At 42.8% G+C, this 19,703-nt stretch overlaps 1 protein-coding gene across 1 annotated transcript in view; it reads right to left on the bottom strand.

The window, feature by feature from the left end:
* The window catches only part of LOC117935039 (cytochrome P450 26B1), a 32,679-nt gene that overhangs the window by 10,430 nt on the left and 2,546 nt on the right, over positions 1-19,703 (bottom strand). Inside the window, exon 2 of the mRNA XM_034857157.1 lies at positions 3,781-4,005. Coding sequence (XP_034713048.1) covers positions 3,781-4,005 — 225 coding nt within the window. The remainder of the gene's footprint in view (positions 1-3,780; positions 4,006-19,703) is intronic.

Genomic DNA, 19,703 nt, shown 5'->3' with positions numbered 1-19,703 from the left:
GAAAGAGAATGAGGGAGTTTGAGCAAGTGGCTGAACAGAAATGAGCGAGTGAAAAGTGAAAATCAAGACGTAGCTGCCACTGTCAACACGGAGTGTATTTGCAGTGTTATTTCAGTGTAGAGGGACATTTTTCCACTGCAGGTCATGTAGGGCTTACTGAGGCGACTTCAGTGTGTTTACTACAGCACACTTGCTGTGTTTTTTTCAGTTTTATAGAAAGGGTCTTTAATCCTATATTTTGCTTGTTGTGCGAAGATCAAATGTACTTAGTCATTTGCAGGTAAAAAAAACAACAACATAGCTGTCACATCACAGCAAACTGGTCCTGGATTGGATCCCACACAAGGTCCCACATAAAGCTGATTCTGATTTACAGAATGTCGGGCTGATTTTAGGAAATTATTTTTTTACAGCACACCTGTCATTAAGACTTCATGGTGTGCAAGAACGTTGTTGGAATGCAAACATTTAGGATGACTTATCTGTAATTTCAGTTGGACTTTGGGAGATCTGGAATTCCATTGAGTCCACAGGCTTCATATGGTCCACAAACATTAGGAAATTTAGGAGTCTTTGTCCAAAGGTACTGTGTGACGTTTGCTCTGCCTCTCTGGCTATTTTCATGTTGCTGATATAATGAGAAAAAAGTCTATCTTTAGAAATAAAAGTCTTGATGGCTGACTGGAAGAAGACTTCTTATCCTCTGTCACAAAACAGTTGCTTCCAAATTCTAAAGCCTTGACTTTGGGACTGAAGTGATAAACTCTGTCTACACACGCAGCAAAAATACATAAATTAGATGTTATTTTTCAGACAAGGATGATGTGTGAGCCCTGGCTGGCCCTGCTTGGCCCTGCTAGGCCCTGCTAGGCCCGTAGTGGAAACCAGGCTGCTGTGGCTCTTTGAGCGAGATAGTTTCATAGCTTAACACGGGGTTATATGGAAACTGGCTGGCTCTGTTGATCCACCAAAGGCTAATGTGCTGTGTGAACATTGTTTTTCCGTATGAAAACCACAAGGAGGGCAGAGACACACACACACACACTCTCTCTCCCTCTCTGCCTCATTCGGCTGACCGTCCTGTTACTAACATGATGTGACAGTCAGAACAGCACGTCCTGTTGAGGTGCCATTGAGCAAGACTGCAAGCCTCCTACTGACGGTGATACATACATACATGTAGAGCTATAAACAATCCTGACAGTGGAGGTTTGTTTGGCACTCTTTTGCCCAGGTGATACCTGCCTTTTTCAGGTTTTCTGTGGTTTGCCTTTTCTTCTTCTTCTGTTTCTTCCAAAACAAACTAGAGGTAGATGTAGATAGAGAGTAGATGTAAAGACGTCATTTGAGTGTTGAATGTGTTTTTAACTCACACTGGAGCCAATATGGTTTAGCGCACTTGAACTCTGTAGGGGAAACATATTTTCCTTTGCTACCTCAGGGTCAGAGGGCACATACAGAATGGAAGCAGGAATAAGATTACTTGTCTTGCTCAAAGGCACTTCAACAGTGTGGTTTCTTACCAACACAGGGCTCAAAACCTTCAAATACGGACCCTTGTATCCGTCTCTGTTTGGGTTCAGAGCAGGGGGAATGTCCAGGTGTGTGTGTGTGTGTGTGTGTGTGTGTGTGTGTGTGTGTGTGTGTGGAGCCCCCACAGAAAGCCCCTCTTTGTGCTGTGTTGGAGGCAGCCTTCCTAATCAGGGGTCATTACATGAGGTTAGTGCGTGGGTCTCCAGGGAGAGGAGAGGGGATCAGAGCCCAGATTAGACCCAGCCGACCCCTTACTGTCCCCGGGCACCACGGTAACGAAACCTGACCCCGCCTCCAAACCCCTACAAAAAAAATAAAAATCTCTCTTCTTCGTCCCCTCGTCCGTGGAGGATCCAGAGAGAGAACACTAGAGGCTGATTTACAGGAAAATGCAGCGGACTCTGCTTCTTGTTCTTTCGTTATTGTCCTGTGTGTGTGTGTGTGTGTGTGTGTGTGTATCTCAGAGAGAGAGAGAGAGAGGGAAGGTATGTGCCCCAGGGATAAGAGGATAATAGGAGGGAGAGGTAAGTGGCTGATTACCTGAAATGGTCCTGGCACGGAAAAGAGAGAAAGAGAAAGGGAGGAGGCAAAGAGAAACAGAAGGTGAAAAGGAAAGACTAAAGAAAAGAGAAAGAGATATATAACAGTCGAATTAAGCAGACAAGATGGGGAAAAAAAGAAAGAAACAGTTATGGAGGGCGGACGGGTGAATCTCATCTCTCTCTCTCTCTCTCTCTTTTTCACCAGGTAGATGAGTGGAGGAGAGGACGGAGTGATGGAGGGGTCGTTCTCACGCTTCAGTAGCCAGAACGCTGCTGATAAGACTGAGAGGACGAGGGATAGCTTTACACTGATACTCTCTTTCGTTTCAGAGTGTGTGTGTGTGTGTGTGTGTGTGTGTGTGTGTGTGTGTGTGTGTGTGTGTGTGTGTGTGTGTGTGTGTGTGTGTGTGTGTGTGTGTGTGTGTGTGTGTGTGTGTGTGTGTGTGTGTGTGTGCGTGCGTGTAAGAGTGTTTCTTACCTTCCTAATTGGGTTGCAGATGACTGCAGTGCCAGTGCTTTTGACTCTAAGTGCCATTTTCTTTCATGTGTGTCTGTTTTTTTCCACCTGTCTAAACTCTGCATCATGTTATGTTCCAACATGGCTACAGACAGCGCTGCTATGCCAGTGCATGCAATATCTGGTATCGGGTACGCAATGTAGAAGCTCTTTACCACAAGTCTTAACCTGCAGATCATCTAGTAAATGTTCTTAAAAGGTTCATACTTTATTAGATATGAACCATATAACTCTACTGCATATGCCGTAGGTGCAGTATAAGTAATTCTTCTTTTGAAAGTGGAAAATGTACGACTTTTCTCTTCTGAATCTGAGAATTTTATTGTTGTTTTTACAAGAGGAACAAGACAGCTATTTTTTAACCCTCTTGTTGTCCTCGGGTCAACTTGGACCCCTCTAAAAAAATGTCTACATATGAAATATGGGTTTATTTTCAACCAAATTACCACATAAAAATGGATTGGGTTCCTTACAACGCTCTTTAAAAATACAATTGATCACTTTCATTCCTGACTAAACTCATCTGTACTCATCTGATTTTAACTATTAGTCAAAATGACTTATAATTAATAATAATTTTTAACTCAAATGTTAGGTATAATTCTATATAAATGAGGGTCTTTGACCATGAATTCCAAAAGATACTGTAAAACTAGTGGTAGTATGGTGGTGTTAGTGAAATCGAAAAGAAAAAATGTCTGAAAAAGGGAAAAAAATGTCCAACATTTTGGACCCGGGAGGACAACAGAAGGGTTAAATCTGTGTTGTATCCTTGCACAACTTTCTTTCAGCTTTCATTATGCAGCGCCATGCTTGTCGGGGGGAGAGGAGACACCTTCCACTTCCAAACCTTGCTGTAGGGTTTTCATGAACGTAACGTGTGATCGTTTTTGTTCCCCCCAGCAGATGAGTGGTCCACCTGGCTTTACCAGAGCCCCGTTCGCCAGCATGTTTCCGGGTAGAACCAGGTTGGCCTTCATGGTTACTCAAGCGGCTTAGTTGTTGGGGGCGCATGGGGAAGACACAGGGAACCCCCCACCATGCTTCACCCTACCTGGCAATCCCGTACTTTACCCTTTTCCACCTCTCACGACCTTGACGAGGGGTTGAATTTGAGGGTTGGAGATTCCGAATGTCCAACATGTGCATGCATGTGTATTCATGTACTGTATTTGGGTGTTTCCTGACCTTTCTCCTCTTGCGGTGGATGTCTCCGATGCTGTTGGCCAGTGAGTTGGGTCCCAGCAGCGTGGCGGTGCTCTGAGGCCAGTCTACCGTCACCAGCGTGTGCTCGCCCATCAGCACTTTACGCACGTTCTCCGCGCCCGTCACGCGGATCAGAGGGCGGCCGAGCAGGTGGGTCTTGAACACGTTGCCGTACTTCTGCCTCCGCGATGCATGGAAGCCCGAACCCTAGACAGAGAAGAGACATGGAGATCAATCATACAGTTCTATGAATTTTAACAAAAAACAAACAAACATATGTTTCATATCAAAATGTTCAGAACAAACCCAGCTTTTTGTAAAGTCAGGCTCTAAAGTGTTTGGCTCTAAAGCTGAAAAGTTGATGTTTTGGTGCTTGAAATGAGTTTACCAAAGTCTTATGTCTTTCCAAGTCTGCCAATTATACACAAAGAGGCACACGCAGTGTCACAAGCTGTCTTTTTCCTGTCTTCTAGTATGCGGCGTGAGTGATGGGTGCTCTTGCAATAAGAAGGACGCAGAAGTGAAGACCTTGACCACATTTCAGCGATGAAACAGCGCTGAAATATTAATAGAGGTATTAAAAAAAACATCTTTCTTCCGGTTTGAGAAACTATTCTAAGACCATTTTCATTAGACACATCATAATAACTGTAAGAGTGTGGAATGACCCTTCAAACACTCAAACATGGATTAATTTAAGAATCATCACGTAATACCTTGTCATTGTTTACAACACCCAATGTGATTTGAATTATTTTTGATATACCGTTTACTGCAATTCATACTGCACATTCATAAAGGGTTAAAACTTTAAAGTGTGGGTCAGTTGTGAAGGATTTTTCTGAAAGGTGGATTTCCCTTTACCAGTAGAGACGTGTGAAGGTGTGAGAGGACATCCCCAAACACTCCACCCTGTTCAGCCCCTGTAGAGAAGAGCTTTTCTCATCCCTTCGCTTGATGGAGATCCCTCCACATCTCCTGCTTCAGATTTGATTTGTATTTCTGAATTCTCCGTTGATCTCCACTTTTTTAATGCTCAATTGCAACTTTGCGCATAAGAATGGACATTTTTTATGAAGAACACTTAAGTATTGTCAAGAAGCTGACGATGTATCGTATCAAATCAACAGCTTTCTTATTCTTTCTTACCTTTTAAAAGTCTTTGTAAAAGTGCAAAACTCACGTCATCACCATTCTCCTCGTCCTCTAGTTGCCAAATAACAGTGTTGGGTGTTTTTTCGCCCCCAACGTCTCTGTGCAGGCAGCGCGGCAATGGTTATGTTTAGGGTTAAGGTTAGTTGCCTGGAAGGAGACGTTGGAGGCTAAAAACACCATCAAGCCCAAATAACGCTGACGGTATTTTACAAACCAGACAGAAAGCCGACCAAAACCTTAAAAGTTTCACTTTATAGTTCTTACGAGTGATGTTTTACGCTTGCTATTAATTTAAAACCGCCTTTAGGATCTAACCTTCACTCCAGCTTTGATCTTTACCTCTGAAAGCTCTGAGAAAGTAGATTTTCTCTCTGTGGTTTGGGGCCCAAACAGAGCATTTCTGGTCAGTCCCCACATGCTAAAAGTTACTGGTGTTTCTATCATCCCGGCTCCCAGAGCAAAAGTAAATGTATAGACTGAAGGTAGCGGACGGCAGATGTTTAGAAGCCAGGTTAATTAAATGATTCAAGATGCCTTTAGGATGTGATCTGAGTTCAGCGTTAACATCAACCGATGCATAGTTTAGGGTCTAGGGTTCTCAAAACATTTTCAGCCCGGGCTTCCAGTACACTAAATGTAATTTGTTGTCCAGAAGGACCAGGAGAATGGAATGTAAAAAGATCTTAATGTGGTTCTTCAGGGACTGGACCAATTTTTGTCATCCTTTTTAGCTAATACCTCTTGAAATGTTGCCTCCACTTTGATGTGTATCTAATACTAACGTAAACAATGTTTCCAGTTCAGCTGGAATAACCAGACGAAGTAGAACCGAATGGGTTACTTTCATGAGCAGTGATAGCCATCATTCCTATGGCTGAGAAGGAGAAGACAGAGGACAGAAACTCAACCTGAATTTACAGAAAATCCAAGCAAGTGAACGTCAAAATTGACATCTTATCTTGAGGAATCGGAGCACACATGCACCGTAGCAGAAGATGCTAAAAAAGTAATGTTTTAAAAGTTCCAACTTTGCAGGGGATACAGAAAGAAATCCCTCTTTCACACTGGGACCCACCAGAAGAAGCCACACAGACCATTTCGGGCCCCTGCCCCACAGCTTGAGTAGCCCGGCTGTCAGTTAACCCCCAGAGGACCAGAGCTGGAGTCAGTTAGCGAGCTGACCTGGGTTCAGCTTTGACGCTGACCTCTTAATGGTCCGGGTTACAGCCGAGCGAGAGGGAGACGACCCCAGAACTGTAAATGGGTTGTTTCAAATGAAAAGAATATATATCAGCCGGAGGGGCGGCTTACTGTGTTACACTCACACACACACACACGCACATGTATACGTACACACCCACCCTTGCAGACAAACACAGCATTCACACACATACAGTAAAAACACACATGCATGTTCAGATAGACACACACTCTGAATTCATAAAATGCAAAGCAAACAAACACGCGTAGGCCTAACTGCAAATTGCCGTGACAACACTAACTGGTTTGACCCCAGTTTACTCATGGGGAAAGAGATATGTATGACTTTGAGGGGCACACACACACACACACACCGGTGACATATGTAAACATTTGTGTTAAAGAAGCAGTACTGTGAGTTGCTGTAAAACAGTTTGGTTTCACTTGTCTCTTGTTTCCGCTTTTTTGTTGAGTGTTTTCTTTTTTTAAATGATGTAGATAAGAGCAAACTTCACTCATTCTTTTTCGCCTTTTATTGTGGAGGGAAATAACATGATGGGCCACTGTAACCCTCACACTACTGGAAACCCTCAGTATGTGTGTGTGTGTGTCTTTGAGAGAGAGAGAGAGAGAGAGAGAGAGCGCGCTTCTGAGTCCTGGATGTGTGTGTTCAGTTATGTGCAGTATTTGCGTGTGAATGCAGACTTCTTTCAGGGACTAATTTTAGCAGGTAGTTTGTTTCCTGTTTGAGACACACCTCACAGCACTAGTGTGTGTGCGTGTGCATGTGTGTGTGTGTGTGTGTGTGTGTGTGTGTGTGTGTGTGTGTGTGTGTGTGTGTGTGTGTGTGTGTGTGTGTGTGTGTGTGTGTGTGTGTGTGTGTGTGTGTGTGTGTGTGTGTGTGTGTGTGTGTGTGCGTGCGTGTGTGTCTGTGTGTGTGTGTGTGTGTGTGTGTGCGCGCAAACATAGCTTCATCTTATGCAGCGTTCAACTGAATGAAGCTGCAAATTTCCCAACTCCTCATGGTGATTCTGGTTTACGGAGTAATTTGTGGGTCCTTGAAACATTTATTACAATTGGGGGAAAAAACTGCTTCAGTCGCCAAGAACAATTAAAAACATGAAGGAAACACAAACGGTGACTACCTGCTCAGCTGCTGGAAGTCACTCTGAATGGAAGTATCGACTAAATATGAGCAGAGTATGTAGATTTAATGCTGGAACATTCAGCGTGTGTTCAACTGTTATCCATTCTCTCCTTATCTTCATCACTTTTATCTTTTTCTCCTGTGGATGACAGGATTTAAAGCTTCTCCTGGCTGCTGCCGACGCTGTGAGATGACGTATGAAGAGTGAGAGGAGGTCGGGGTGGATGAATGCCTCTAGCAAACACAGTACTCTCACCCAGCAGGCCGTGTCCCGTGTCAAACCAAAAGTCAATATTGACTTCTTTGAAATTCCATAACGTACTGACTAATATTTTAACTCAAACCAGGATGCTTTATGAAACCTAACCAAGAAACTGGGGCTACGATTAGCTAGCAGAGTTTCTCAGTTGGTGACGCGTTGCTGACAACAGACGTGCAGAAACACGGCCTACAATTGTTCCAATGTGTGAAAGTTTATTGATTTACTATTGATTTAGGTTGCAGTCGTCCATTGGTTTCAACAGAGTACCTTAAATCAGTTATGAAAGTTGTGTGCTGTTGCCAGTAACAAGTAAACCAATTCAAGTCAAGTAGGCCCGTGTTTTGAGCTCTTGTACAAACTGTAGTGAGGAAAATAATGCAATATATTTATATAATTATTGCATTATATATAATGCAATAATTGAAGAGCTTTGGGGTGTCCTTTGTTATTGTGGTATTCATGTTTTTTCTACTTCTGATACTCTACGCTACGCCCAACAGTTGGTGGCAGAAATGCAACAAGTTGTTATGCCAAACGCCAATATAACAGAAAAGAAGAACACGCATCCCGATCATGTGAGCTCTGGCAGTCGGAAAAACAACATAATCACGGGGGCGATCCCGGATATTCCCAGGTGGCATGAATGCAGCATTACTGTAGCCAAGGACACGGAGGATAAATAAACCATGATGGACTCATCACTGGAGTTTCTGCATGTGAAAGTCACCTGACGACGCAATCTTCTGAACACAGCCATACTGAGAAATCCAGAGAGAGTTGTGTGGGGCTGATAGTCTTAATTAGCTTTCTAGCAACTCATTTAGCCACGGCTTGAATGTAACGGATGTTTAATAATAAATCAAAAAGTTATGCACTAGAGCTTTAAATGGCGAGGTGGAAAAGTAAGGGTGTGGAGGTTGTGCAAAACAGCATTTCATTCCCTGTCACAGAGCATGAAGCTCGATCTTTCCCGGCCCTAACCATCGTGTCTTTGTCATAACAACGGTGTTTCCCCAACCTTAACGACACCACAGTTGCCTTGCGCAGGTGTTGGAGAAAGAGAGAATTTTAAAGCTGTTGGAAATGAACATCGAAAATGTCCTCATTGAATGCAATCCAGAGTTTTGCAAAATCAACATCTTTTTCACTTTGTTTCTGTATTTTACAATTTCACATGTTTATTCATACAAAGACTAATGTCTTCGCAGAAACGTTTTGTAGCTGTCCCGACGGATACGTGCAAAAAACGACTGCGGGTTTTCTTTGTTGCAGAAAGCAAGGTGAGAGTGTTTCTGCAGTCTACTCTTTCGTTTTGTTCCTGGCAGTTGCGGCTCATCTCTGTCTCCCCTATTTGCGACGCACCTCCCATCTTAAGGTTTCTCTGTGTGAACTAAGGCCCAAATTGAGGACAGATGCTTCAGCCTCTTTGCAGCTCTGTTAGTTGTTTCATGTTGCTTTGAAAACTCTGATTGCCAGACTGCTTTTATGGATGAAAAATGCTGCTAATTAGCATCCAGCCCAACACGCCCCACCTCTGTAGCTGTAGTTTGTCATTGCGCTTAAGCTACTTCAGATGTTAAGACCTTTTCATGAGGTGTTGACATTATTTTATCTACACGCTGCATTGTGGTGATTTCTTTTTCAAGTTTTTCTTCAAAGTTTTACTCAATACGCACGCGTAAATGTTGCCTGCGAGGTTGACTTTTCTTTTAAGATTTGTAAAGACACAATCCCTCCTTTATCCTTCACCTTTTGTCGAATTCTTTTACTGTCGCTGTCCATCTGTCTGGGCAAAAAACTGTTGACCCAAACTATTTTCACAGCTCCTGTACACTTCCTCTTTTTACTGTGGACACACACACACACACACACACACACTCAGACAAACACACATTAGCACACACACCAGGTTGCTGGCTGGCCTCTGGAGCCCTCAGGGTGTGTGTGTGTGTGTAAGAGTGGGGTTGTTTTCCAAGCTACATTTTGCTGCCACATGGATGTAGAGTGGTTAAGTATGTCTGCCTGGCAGGCCTGCTCTCTCACACACACACACACACACACACACACAGATACACACACACACACAGTCCAATTCAAAGGGAGTTCCTCAGGCAGCCAGACAAGGCTCCCTTTCACACTCCAAGATACAGCATCAGATTGGGCCGATTGCTTACTTTTGCGTTTGTGTATGTGTGTTAGTGTGTGGGTGTGTGTGTTTGTGTGTGTGCGTGCGTTTATGTCTATTTTGTTATTATTTTGTTCACACACACATTATGTCCGGATAGGGATGGTTTTATTCTGTATTGGTCCTAGAAAATAATTGTGCAGTACAAAAAAGTTACACCACAATAATCTGTGTGTGTGTGTGTGTGTGTGTGTGTGTGCGTGTGCGTGTGCGTGTGTGCGCGCCAGGGGTGTGGTCTGGATGACATTTAGCGTAAAAGGTGAGAAGTGTACGCCCTCCTCCTCTCTCTACTCTCATTCTGGCAAAACACACAGAGCAAGCATGGAAAAGTTGTGATGTAATGACGCCACACTTCTCTCGCAGGAGAACACGTACGAAACCGCACACGGGATCACAGCCGCACACTCACATGCACACTGGGTCGCAGACGTCGCTGCTGAGACGCGGGCGTCACAGCTTCACACTGATTGCGCAGGCCGAAACACACATTTTCCCTCCAAAGTTCAGTGAAGCGAAGGAGCCTCCACTGTAAACACTCATTTAGTTGCACAAAAAAAAAAAAAAGAGAAACCCAAATTGCTACCACAACATTACGGCTGATTTTACCGCCGAGGTCACAGGCAACAAACTCTGATGTGAGCTGAAAACCATAAAGAGGTTTGTCTCTATGATGGAGGGCATAACGTTTTAAAGCCTTTTTTCATGTGGATGTGTTACCTAGCAACTAAGAGAAGTTCAAGCTGGCTGTGGAGGCACAAAACATGATGTATGCATGTGTATGTTTCCAGCAGTCACTCGTTGTTAATGTGAAAAGTCTCTGAACAAAGCCAGAAATCAGATGGCTCAGGGCGCACTCCCACGGTTTTTGCTTTTCCTTTCGTTAAACTGCAGCGTCACATGAGTTTTGTGCTCTTTGTTTGTACGTGCTGCTGCTGTTATTCACTTAAGATGCAGTACTTACTGTGAATCTAAAGCCAGCGTTGAATTATTTCATTTTGACTTCTTTTCATCGCTGCAATTCACAGCAAAGATGAGTGCAAATTAAATGTCCCATGAAACATGGTTTTCCAATCGAAATGCGGATTTTGTCTACTGTAACAGCATGATGATAGCAAAAAGAGATGCAATGGGCAACAAAACACAACAAAAGAAGTCACCATGGTCTATTTTTTTTTTCAATTTCATTTAAAAACTTGTTAGTGACATGATGTGAAATTAAATTTGTCTTTGCTAAAAATAACTGCTCTATTAAAGTGTATTTCCGTCTCATCAGAGTAAAGTCATATTAACTTCATGTAGGTTGCCAGTTGACAGCTCAACCAAGTTGTGTGTAATTACATACTTAAATATAACACGTTTAAAAACGCAACAGCTGCTACCTTCTCTGTTAACTTGCATGTATGTTTTTTATACGTTTACTCTGATGAAAGGGCCACCAAGGGTGTAATAAAAAAGCCCCATGCCGTATTTAAATCTGGGGTAACACCACCAAATCTCTCACTTTAAACACACAACTACGTTTTTCTACTTCTTCACTCTTTAGTATTCTCAGTTTTTTTTGTAGATGCATGCAATGACAACGTCTTTTTTGTTGAGACCGGCAAGCACCCAAAGCAAATATGCAAAGATAAACTCAGTTTTCCAAAAAAACTGTCTGTATAGTCGACCACTTTCTGGACGTCTCGCTCCCTAAATACCCTCTCTTCACTTTGAGGTAAACAATTCTTTTTTTAAACGGTGCTGGTAGAGTAGGTAAAGATCAGCATATGCACCTTAAAACTGGACCCCGAGGCGTCATTAGGTATAGACTACTGCACAGAGCAGCAGGGTAAGGTTAAGGGTCAGAGTTGAGGTTATGTTATAGGCCAGAAGGAGGACAAAATGAAGGTTGTTTCAAGGTTAAAGGCTATGCACACACCAGCAAGGGTCAGAAAAAGTCTTTAATAACAAAGTGAGAGAATATCCCTAAAATATAGTGCTTCAGCTGTGTGTGTGTGTGTGTGGGTGGGTGGGGGGGGGGCAATGTCTAGAGTCTGGACACGACTGTTCTGGTACCCAGCGATCTACAGACTGCCTTTTATATTTTTTGAACAGAGATTTAACATATTCTTTACAAGAACCTCAATAAAGGATTCCGTTAGGATTTTCCACACACACCATCCAAACGCGCACACACACACCCACACATACACACACATAAACCCTTTCATTTCACATTTGCAGACTCACAGACACTTTTCAAGGTTTCTGACAAATGCCACTACAATCACAGAAAATCTGAGTCACCAACCTCTCTCTCTCTCTCTCTCTCTCTCTCTCTCTCTCTCTCTCTCTCTCTCTCTCTCTCTCTACAAACACTCTTCTCTATCACACCAAAACACACACACACACACACACACTGTGTCCGAGCAGAGCTAGCTAGCGCGCCGGCCATGCTAAAAATAACCCCGTCTGTTCTGTTGGGGTTGGCCTGGGGGCAACTAGGGCCCCGGCTTATAAATGTCCTCTTTGTAGCGCAGTGGAAATGTCCAACAAATGACTCTTTTATTAGAGCAAGACAAAAAACACAGCTAATTATGTTTACTCAGATCAACGCTGCGGCTCGACCAGCACCCACACACACACACACACACACACACACACACACACACTCCCACCGGCTAACCAGGGTGACAGCGAGAATGTGTGGAGTGGGAGAGAAAGGGTCCCACAACAGAAATATTAGGGTACAGACAGAGCGTAGAGGGAGAAAAAGAGGCTGATAGGAAAGCAGAAGCAGGAAATGATTGACAGCAACAAAGTAGGAATCAAGGAGTCATTCAGTGCTCAGATCCTGCTGATAGTTTGCATGAAAAAGGGGACATCATGAGGATGAAAGCATTTTGGAAGTGAGATTTTTTTGTGGTAATAAATTGTCAAATATGTTGCCGTTTCAGTTGAAAGTCTTTTGGTTGCATACGTACAGTAAATGTTCGAGTACACTCACATTTACAATATCTTGTTTTTTTCCGCACATGGAAGTTGCTTTCTGCCAAATCAATGTACGGTATTGTACAACGGATATATTCTACGCATGTAACAAGTGCATGATGTATAACCATATTTTCTGGATTTATCTGTGAGTCAAAAGTAACCCGTTTAAAAATACTGCAGAAACTCTTCTGCTGAAAAAAAGTTGGAGCAAGACAAATGTGTTTCAATTTAAATTTAAATGTATTTAAAGGGAACTAAGTGGTTATTTCCCTTTTTATTTCAGTTGCGGAAGGTACGTGCAGAGCAGGCATCTACTGAAGCGTTGGCCAACTTTTACCACGGGAAAGACGAAGAAAAAAAAAAAACATCGTCAGATGACGCATCACTCGATCTTCGTCAGCTTGGTGCGAAGGCCGCGAAGGAACAGGCGAGTCCAACCTTATCGGAAAGGGCGGGAAACTGTCATAGCATCAAGCTGAAGCATTGAAAAGCCATTGACAGAAAAAGAAAATTCATAGGAGCCACAATGTTGGCCATAGAGCTTGACTTTTTTAGAGCGAAAAGGGCGGCTCAGAAACAAATTTGATTTAAAACTAAATCATTAATTTTGAGGACTGCAACTAAAATAAAGCTTAAAACACGAAAAGAGAAAAAGCAGCAGAGAAGGACAAGAGAGTAAGGAAATTAGGTCCAAGGCAGTGAATTCCTTCTTTCTTTTCAGCTGTCAATCATTCAGCCGGTGCCAGAGATACCAAGGAACCTGTGTGTGTGTGTGTGTGTGTGTGTGCTTGAATAATGTTGGAATGGTGCGATAGGTCCTCGACTTAACAATGATCCCCGTCCCTTTGCGGTCACGCTACCACATCAGAGAGACATAGAGAGAAGATGAAAGAGAAGAAATAAGAAAGTAGGATGGGAGGAAAGGAAAGAAGGGGAGGAACGAAGGGGAGGAAGGGGAGGAGGAGGGGAGAAAAGAATTTAAAAAGAGAAAGTGTTGAAGAGGTAAACGCCAAAAACCGAGTGAGAGAAAGCGAGCGCAGAGCGTGGCAGAGGAGGCGGAGAGATGCTTGTTTTGAAAAGGACGGATTAACGAAGGAGGGCTTCAGATAGTTCAGCCAAAAAGCAAGGAGAATAGAGAGAGAGAGAGAGCGAGAGAGAGAGAGAGAGAGGGTTGGCCCCTGACCCGGGGACATTATGGGAAGGGAGATTATGGTTGTTCAAAACTCTCTAAGCACTCACCCTGGGACCCCAGCTAGTACCGAGACACACACACACACACACATACACCTCAACTACAAGCAAACTGATCCGACTAACAAGTGTGTATCCAAAGCCTCATATATCTTATATATATATATATATATATATATATATATATATATATATATATATATATATATATATATCGAATATGCCATGGAGCTCCATTGATGTCCAAAAACTATTCAAATCACATCAGTAGTCAGGCCTGCTGCTGGAAATACCACAGCAGCAAACGTGTTAATCCGCCGCTGAAAACAGTGACAAATAGTGCCCAGCTGTTTTAGGAAATTACTGCAGTTACTTTTTGAAAAAAAGAAAGTATGTGTTTGAGATTTTCTTCTTTTTTTATAGGATTTCCTTTTACAATTTAAAGAATGAATCATTTCAGCCTTATTCTCAGTTTTTGCACACTCACACACACACACACACACTCATTGAGAAAGAGAGCTTAACATTGTGCTCTATACTCGGCCCGGGACAAGAGTGTTTGGAGGAGGGAGCAGTGTGTTCTCGGGGTGAAAGAAGGGGCGAGACAGGGCGCTGCCAGCACCTCCTGCTAATCTGAACAAGAGGAGGATGGATGGATGGATGGAGAGGAAGAGGAGGGAGAATGATAAAAACCTAGATGGGGATGATGCTTTTAGCAAATAAAAAGTTGATGGATTAAGGTACTCTTGTTGTCGCTCAGTCCTTTCTGCGAAAAAGATGCAGCAACAAAAGTGGAAGATGAGAACGGAAACATGGAGGGATGTGACTGTAAAAGAGGTGGAAGAGACAGTAGAGAGAAAAAAGGAGATGGTGAAAGAAAAAACGGGAGCGATAGTTGCGGTGGACAGATAAAACGACGCAAAACGCAATGGGAAAACTTAAATACAAAACTTTAACAGCGACTTTTACAAACAAGAATGACAGAAAAGTTCCAATCGTCCGTCAATAAATGACATAACAAAGGCTCGAAGAAATAAGAGTGGCGAGCAGAAAAGATGGAGGGAAGCTTAAGAAACAGGTTAGAGGGATGTGAGAAGATCAAGTCCTTAGTGGTTCAAGGGTCCTGCCTTGAATGTTAACACTGTTATATCACACACACACACACACACATAAAGGGCTGCCCCTTGTGCCCGCTCAATGAACTATGTATCACTGCTGCAACAAACACACATTTGCCAGTTCCCTGCCACTCTTGTAGAAAGAAAGAAAGAAAGAAAGAAAAGGAAAAGAGAGAGAGAGAGAGTTAATTATTTGGCATTGCAATATGAGCTGTCTGAGCTTACACGTGTATGTGTGTCTAGTCTAGTGTGCATACTCCATCTACATGCTCTATACATGCTGCATGTTATGTGACTGTGTGCTCATGTACTTATAGTATTTCCATCGACCGTGTGTGTGTGTGTGTGTGCGCCTCAGGACTGTGTAACCGCAGCTATGCAGCACACAGCGGGCTGGACCGCAGTAATGGAACATTGCTATATAGATGAAGCCACCAGGCCTTACAATCCCCGCTCTGTCTGAGCTGGTTAAAGGAACAATCCCCCTAAAAAACAAAAGACCACACATTTGCTGTGGACCAGCAAAGGCTACGAGGTGATTGGCTGTCACGCGGCAGAACATATAACGATGGACTTTAGAACAAGGTTTGGTCACGATGAGTGTTTTTTTTTTTTAGATCATGGAGAGTCTGTGAGAAACGGAGCACTGGGTTTAAGGATATTAATATTTCCTTTGAAGCAGTTTACATTAAAACAAACATTAGATACATTTAAATGCTTAAATTGACAATTAATCATGACACATAAACTGGCTAACAATAGAAATCAGAACAATAACTACGTGTTTTTTTGACATTTTGGTGTAAGATGTTTTCCCAGCTTTCGCAAATGGTTGAGGACAATAAGAGTGTTTTTAGGTTCGAGAATGTCAGGTTTTTGTATTTAAAATGGTGGAGGCAAATGCTTAAACATGCACGGAGGTTTAACTTAGAAACCTAAAGCAAGTGCATCTTGGCCGTGTGTTTCCGCTGAGTTCACATGCAACCCGTGACATTGTATTCTGGAAAGCCGAATACCCAAAGGTGTTTAAGTCCTGAGAAATAAAGTTATCAGCACTCACGAACAAATGAAAGTATTATGTACTTACTTGTGAGAGCCGATGACTTTGTCGCACTGATGACAAAAGTAGAAGTTGTATTGTTAGCTTTTTTTTTTTTTAAACAAATATGTCAATACTTTTGTAGTTTTAAATAATAAAGTGTTCAAATGCAGAAAAAAAAAAATCAAATCATTCGAAACGTTACTGTGTACGTCCACACGTCGAAACTGTCAGAAACTTTCCACTGGCAAAGTGCTGAAAACCACATTAGGTGGTTGTTCAAATGAACTGTTCTCATAAGAACAACTGCACTTGAAGGCACCTCAGGTGCGTCACAAGGCACAGATGGAGATTAAAGGACAAATTCATCCTTAGAAAGAAGTCGTTACCTCGTGTTGATTCCTTTACTGCCTGTTAAATAACAAGGATTTTGGTTTGTAAAAGTGCCATAGGAAAGAACAGGGGGCAGCAGGACAGGTGGGGAAGGAGAGAGAGAGAGAGAGAGAGCTGTCATCACTGTGAAAGATGAGAGAGTGTTTGGTCTGCAGACTGTTATTACTCTGCCCACCATCATTTACACTTCATCACTACAAAAAGGACAGAGACAAGAAAACAGGCTGGCAGACAGAAGAACAACGTGTGTGTGTGTGTGTGTGTGTGTATCACAATAGGCAATAGGTTTCCCTTGTAGAGAAAAGCATTAGTATGTGTCGATATCAAGTAAACTCGTGTTGTGCTAAGTTTGAAGAACTTACCCAATTTTTTACCCAGAAATCCTAGATCGTTGTGTTGGTAACAGTTACATAATCCCAAAGTTTTTAAATGTGAATCCATACCATCAATTAATTTCAAGCCACTTCTGGGAATTTTGCACTTTGGGGACCCCATGTGGCACCAGAAGGTAACTGCTTCCCTTCAGTACAAACAACACAAGTCCTACAATGCGCTGAAGTAGAGAATTGTGTATTCTGGATGCGGTTTGCATGTTGCTGTCTAGAAAGCACTGTGTCAGCCTGACCTTTGTCTTGGCGAAGAAGTTTCAAGGTCCCGGAGTTTTATCTGTCAAATCAAATCGGACTGTGCCACAAGGAATGCAGGAGTTTGGGACTTGTTTATATTACTTTAGACTGCAAAATGTGTGGACTGGAGTTAAACTTTTACACATTACTCTTCAACCTGTCAAAAAAGCAACAAAACTGAAAAAGCTAATTAGCACGCTGTTATGACTCAAAAACACACATTTTTTAGTATTTCTATGAAGAATAGTGCTGTCACTTTCCGTCTGGTATACTTAATAAAAAGGTATTTTACGTGTAGTGAAAGCATGTTCATAGATTTGTATGGATTCATTTATTTGTATGACTCTAGACATTTAAATGTACACGTGTGTGTGTGTGTGTGTGTGTGTGTGTGTGTGTGTGTGTGTGTGTGTGTGTGTGTGTGTGTGTGTGTGTGTCTGCTCGGTAGTAACACTCCTGCTGGCACCGTCCCTTTGAAAGCTTCAGCTCCTAATGAGAGCAGACAGGTTTCTGGCAGAGTGACTGTAAAACTATTTCTAACTGCAGATCGCTTCAAAATGGATGTGTCACAAATATGGGCTTCTGGGAGGTGGAGTTAAAAATATACTGTTATACATTTATATCATACGCACACATTAAGACAGAAGGAGAGTTTTTGTGGGAAACCCGGAAGAGACGTTCAGAGAAAAGAGGAGCAGGAGTAACAGACTAAAAGACAATAGAAGATAATTAAAGTTGGAATATATTCAGGATGCAAGAAAAATGTTTTGTCGGCTTGTTGCCAATAAATTTACATCCAGAAAATGTTGATGTGCAGATCGATGTAGAAACTACAACATTTCACTCAATCACAAACACCCAACTTTACTGTTCTGGTTGACTCTCACGGCTCTCATGTTGTTGTTGTTTTGGCTGCAGAAGGAATGTTTTCAACCAAAAAGCCAGCGTGACCTCATGGGAAGGCATGTAAATAGTCACTTTTAGGGGTTATTTTGTGTGGGCCGTCTACGTATTTTAAGCTTTTCACTCTATTTCATGTCGTTTACACGCGCTGACGCACTAACCCGATGTTTGGCTGTCAGACAATCTGGTGTCAGACTCCAGTCTGTTCGGTGTGTTCCGTGCCATCGTCCATCGGGGGGGCCGGCGGCCTTCATTTTGGCCGACCTGACATGCTCGGTTGGAAGGCGGGCACTGACGGCGGTCAGACTCAAATTACCAATCTGGTTGGTGGAGTGCTAACCCCAAAACGAGGAGCGGGATGAGCGTGACTAGAGTCTCTCAGAATCTGACAAAAAAAAATTTTGTCGATCTGGAATGACGATTCATGGCCAATTTCTCTCTTAAAATGGTTTCGGAAACACATTTCGGTGAACTATTTTAGTAAAATATGAGCTATTCTGAACAAGCCGCCATGACAGTCTGGCTTTGAATTTCTGGAGAAACCAGGCCCACATGACCCGTTCGTCCAATCAGCTGCCGGTTTTCGTTTCTGGGCGACAATACACATCAGTGCCGCCTGCTGTTATGAAGACATATTCCGTCTCGTTGCTTTGGTGTGTTCCGAGAGATTTTTTGGACCAACACTGGGAGACTGATCAGTCCAATGGCCTTTTCTGCCCAGGGTCAGCCGACTGATTTGGTATCACACTGGACACAAAAAGCAGTCTCCTGATCAAAATTCTTTCTACGAGGACTTTGACGATCTTCATACTACGTCGTGATATACGTCAGGAGAGCCTAAATGCCGTGAATTAACACACAAAAACAGTAAAACCAATGCAATTCCAGGCTTAAAGAGGCTGTAAAAACCCACCTGCTCAGCAGCAAACATTAGACACAGTAGCGGAGCGTTTAGCAGCAAAAGAGACAGATATTTCCCTTATGAGTTGGTGGAGACCAAAACAGAGCTAAAAGAGAATAAGTGTTGGGCGACAGGACTCCAGATGTTATTCTTTCACTGCTGGATGTGTAAATGAGCAACTTTTTGCTAATAAGTTCAATATGTTGAGCTTGCAAGTAAGTAGAGCCCTTTAACCTTCATGAAGGAGATCCTGTCTCAAAAAATAATGTGTGCTGGAGCCTCTAAACTGTGAAGTGAAATAAATCAAATGCACTGTATGCAGCTCCTTTCTTTTCTTCTGATACTCTTAATCATTTTGCAACAAAACATTAAAATTCTTGAACTTAGTCAAATGCTGTTCAGTTCTTGGCATATTTGTAGCCCCCCCCCCCCCCCTTGAGACATGTAGTCTCTGCGAGCTATCAAGCAGCAGACTGGTAGCTCAGACATAAAACAGCATCTGAGCCAGAGGGTCCCGTCAGATCTCCATCTCTGTCTGTCTCACTTTCCCACAGCGCAGAGGAGCAGCATCTCGGTCTCTCTCACACATACAGTAAAACAGTATCTATGAAGCATTTAATTGACTACATTGACCTTTTAACCTTCACTTTAAGATTCGGTCAAAGGACGACCGAAGCTCACTTCACTTTGTAGATTCTTCCAGATTTTGCTCTGCTTGTAAAGACATTTGGTCCTCATAAGGATAGACACACTCAGCCTTTCATTCCTCTCTCTGACTGACATGCCTAACACCCCCCAGTCTCCCTCCCTCC

This window comes from Etheostoma cragini, chromosome 19 (genome assembly GCF_013103735.1).
Source record: "Etheostoma cragini isolate CJK2018 chromosome 19, CSU_Ecrag_1.0, whole genome shotgun sequence".
Lineage (NCBI taxonomy): Eukaryota > Metazoa > Chordata > Actinopteri > Perciformes > Percidae > Etheostoma > Etheostoma cragini.
Note: the sequence above shows the minus strand (reverse complement) of the source record. Positions and strands in the feature narration are given on the sequence as shown.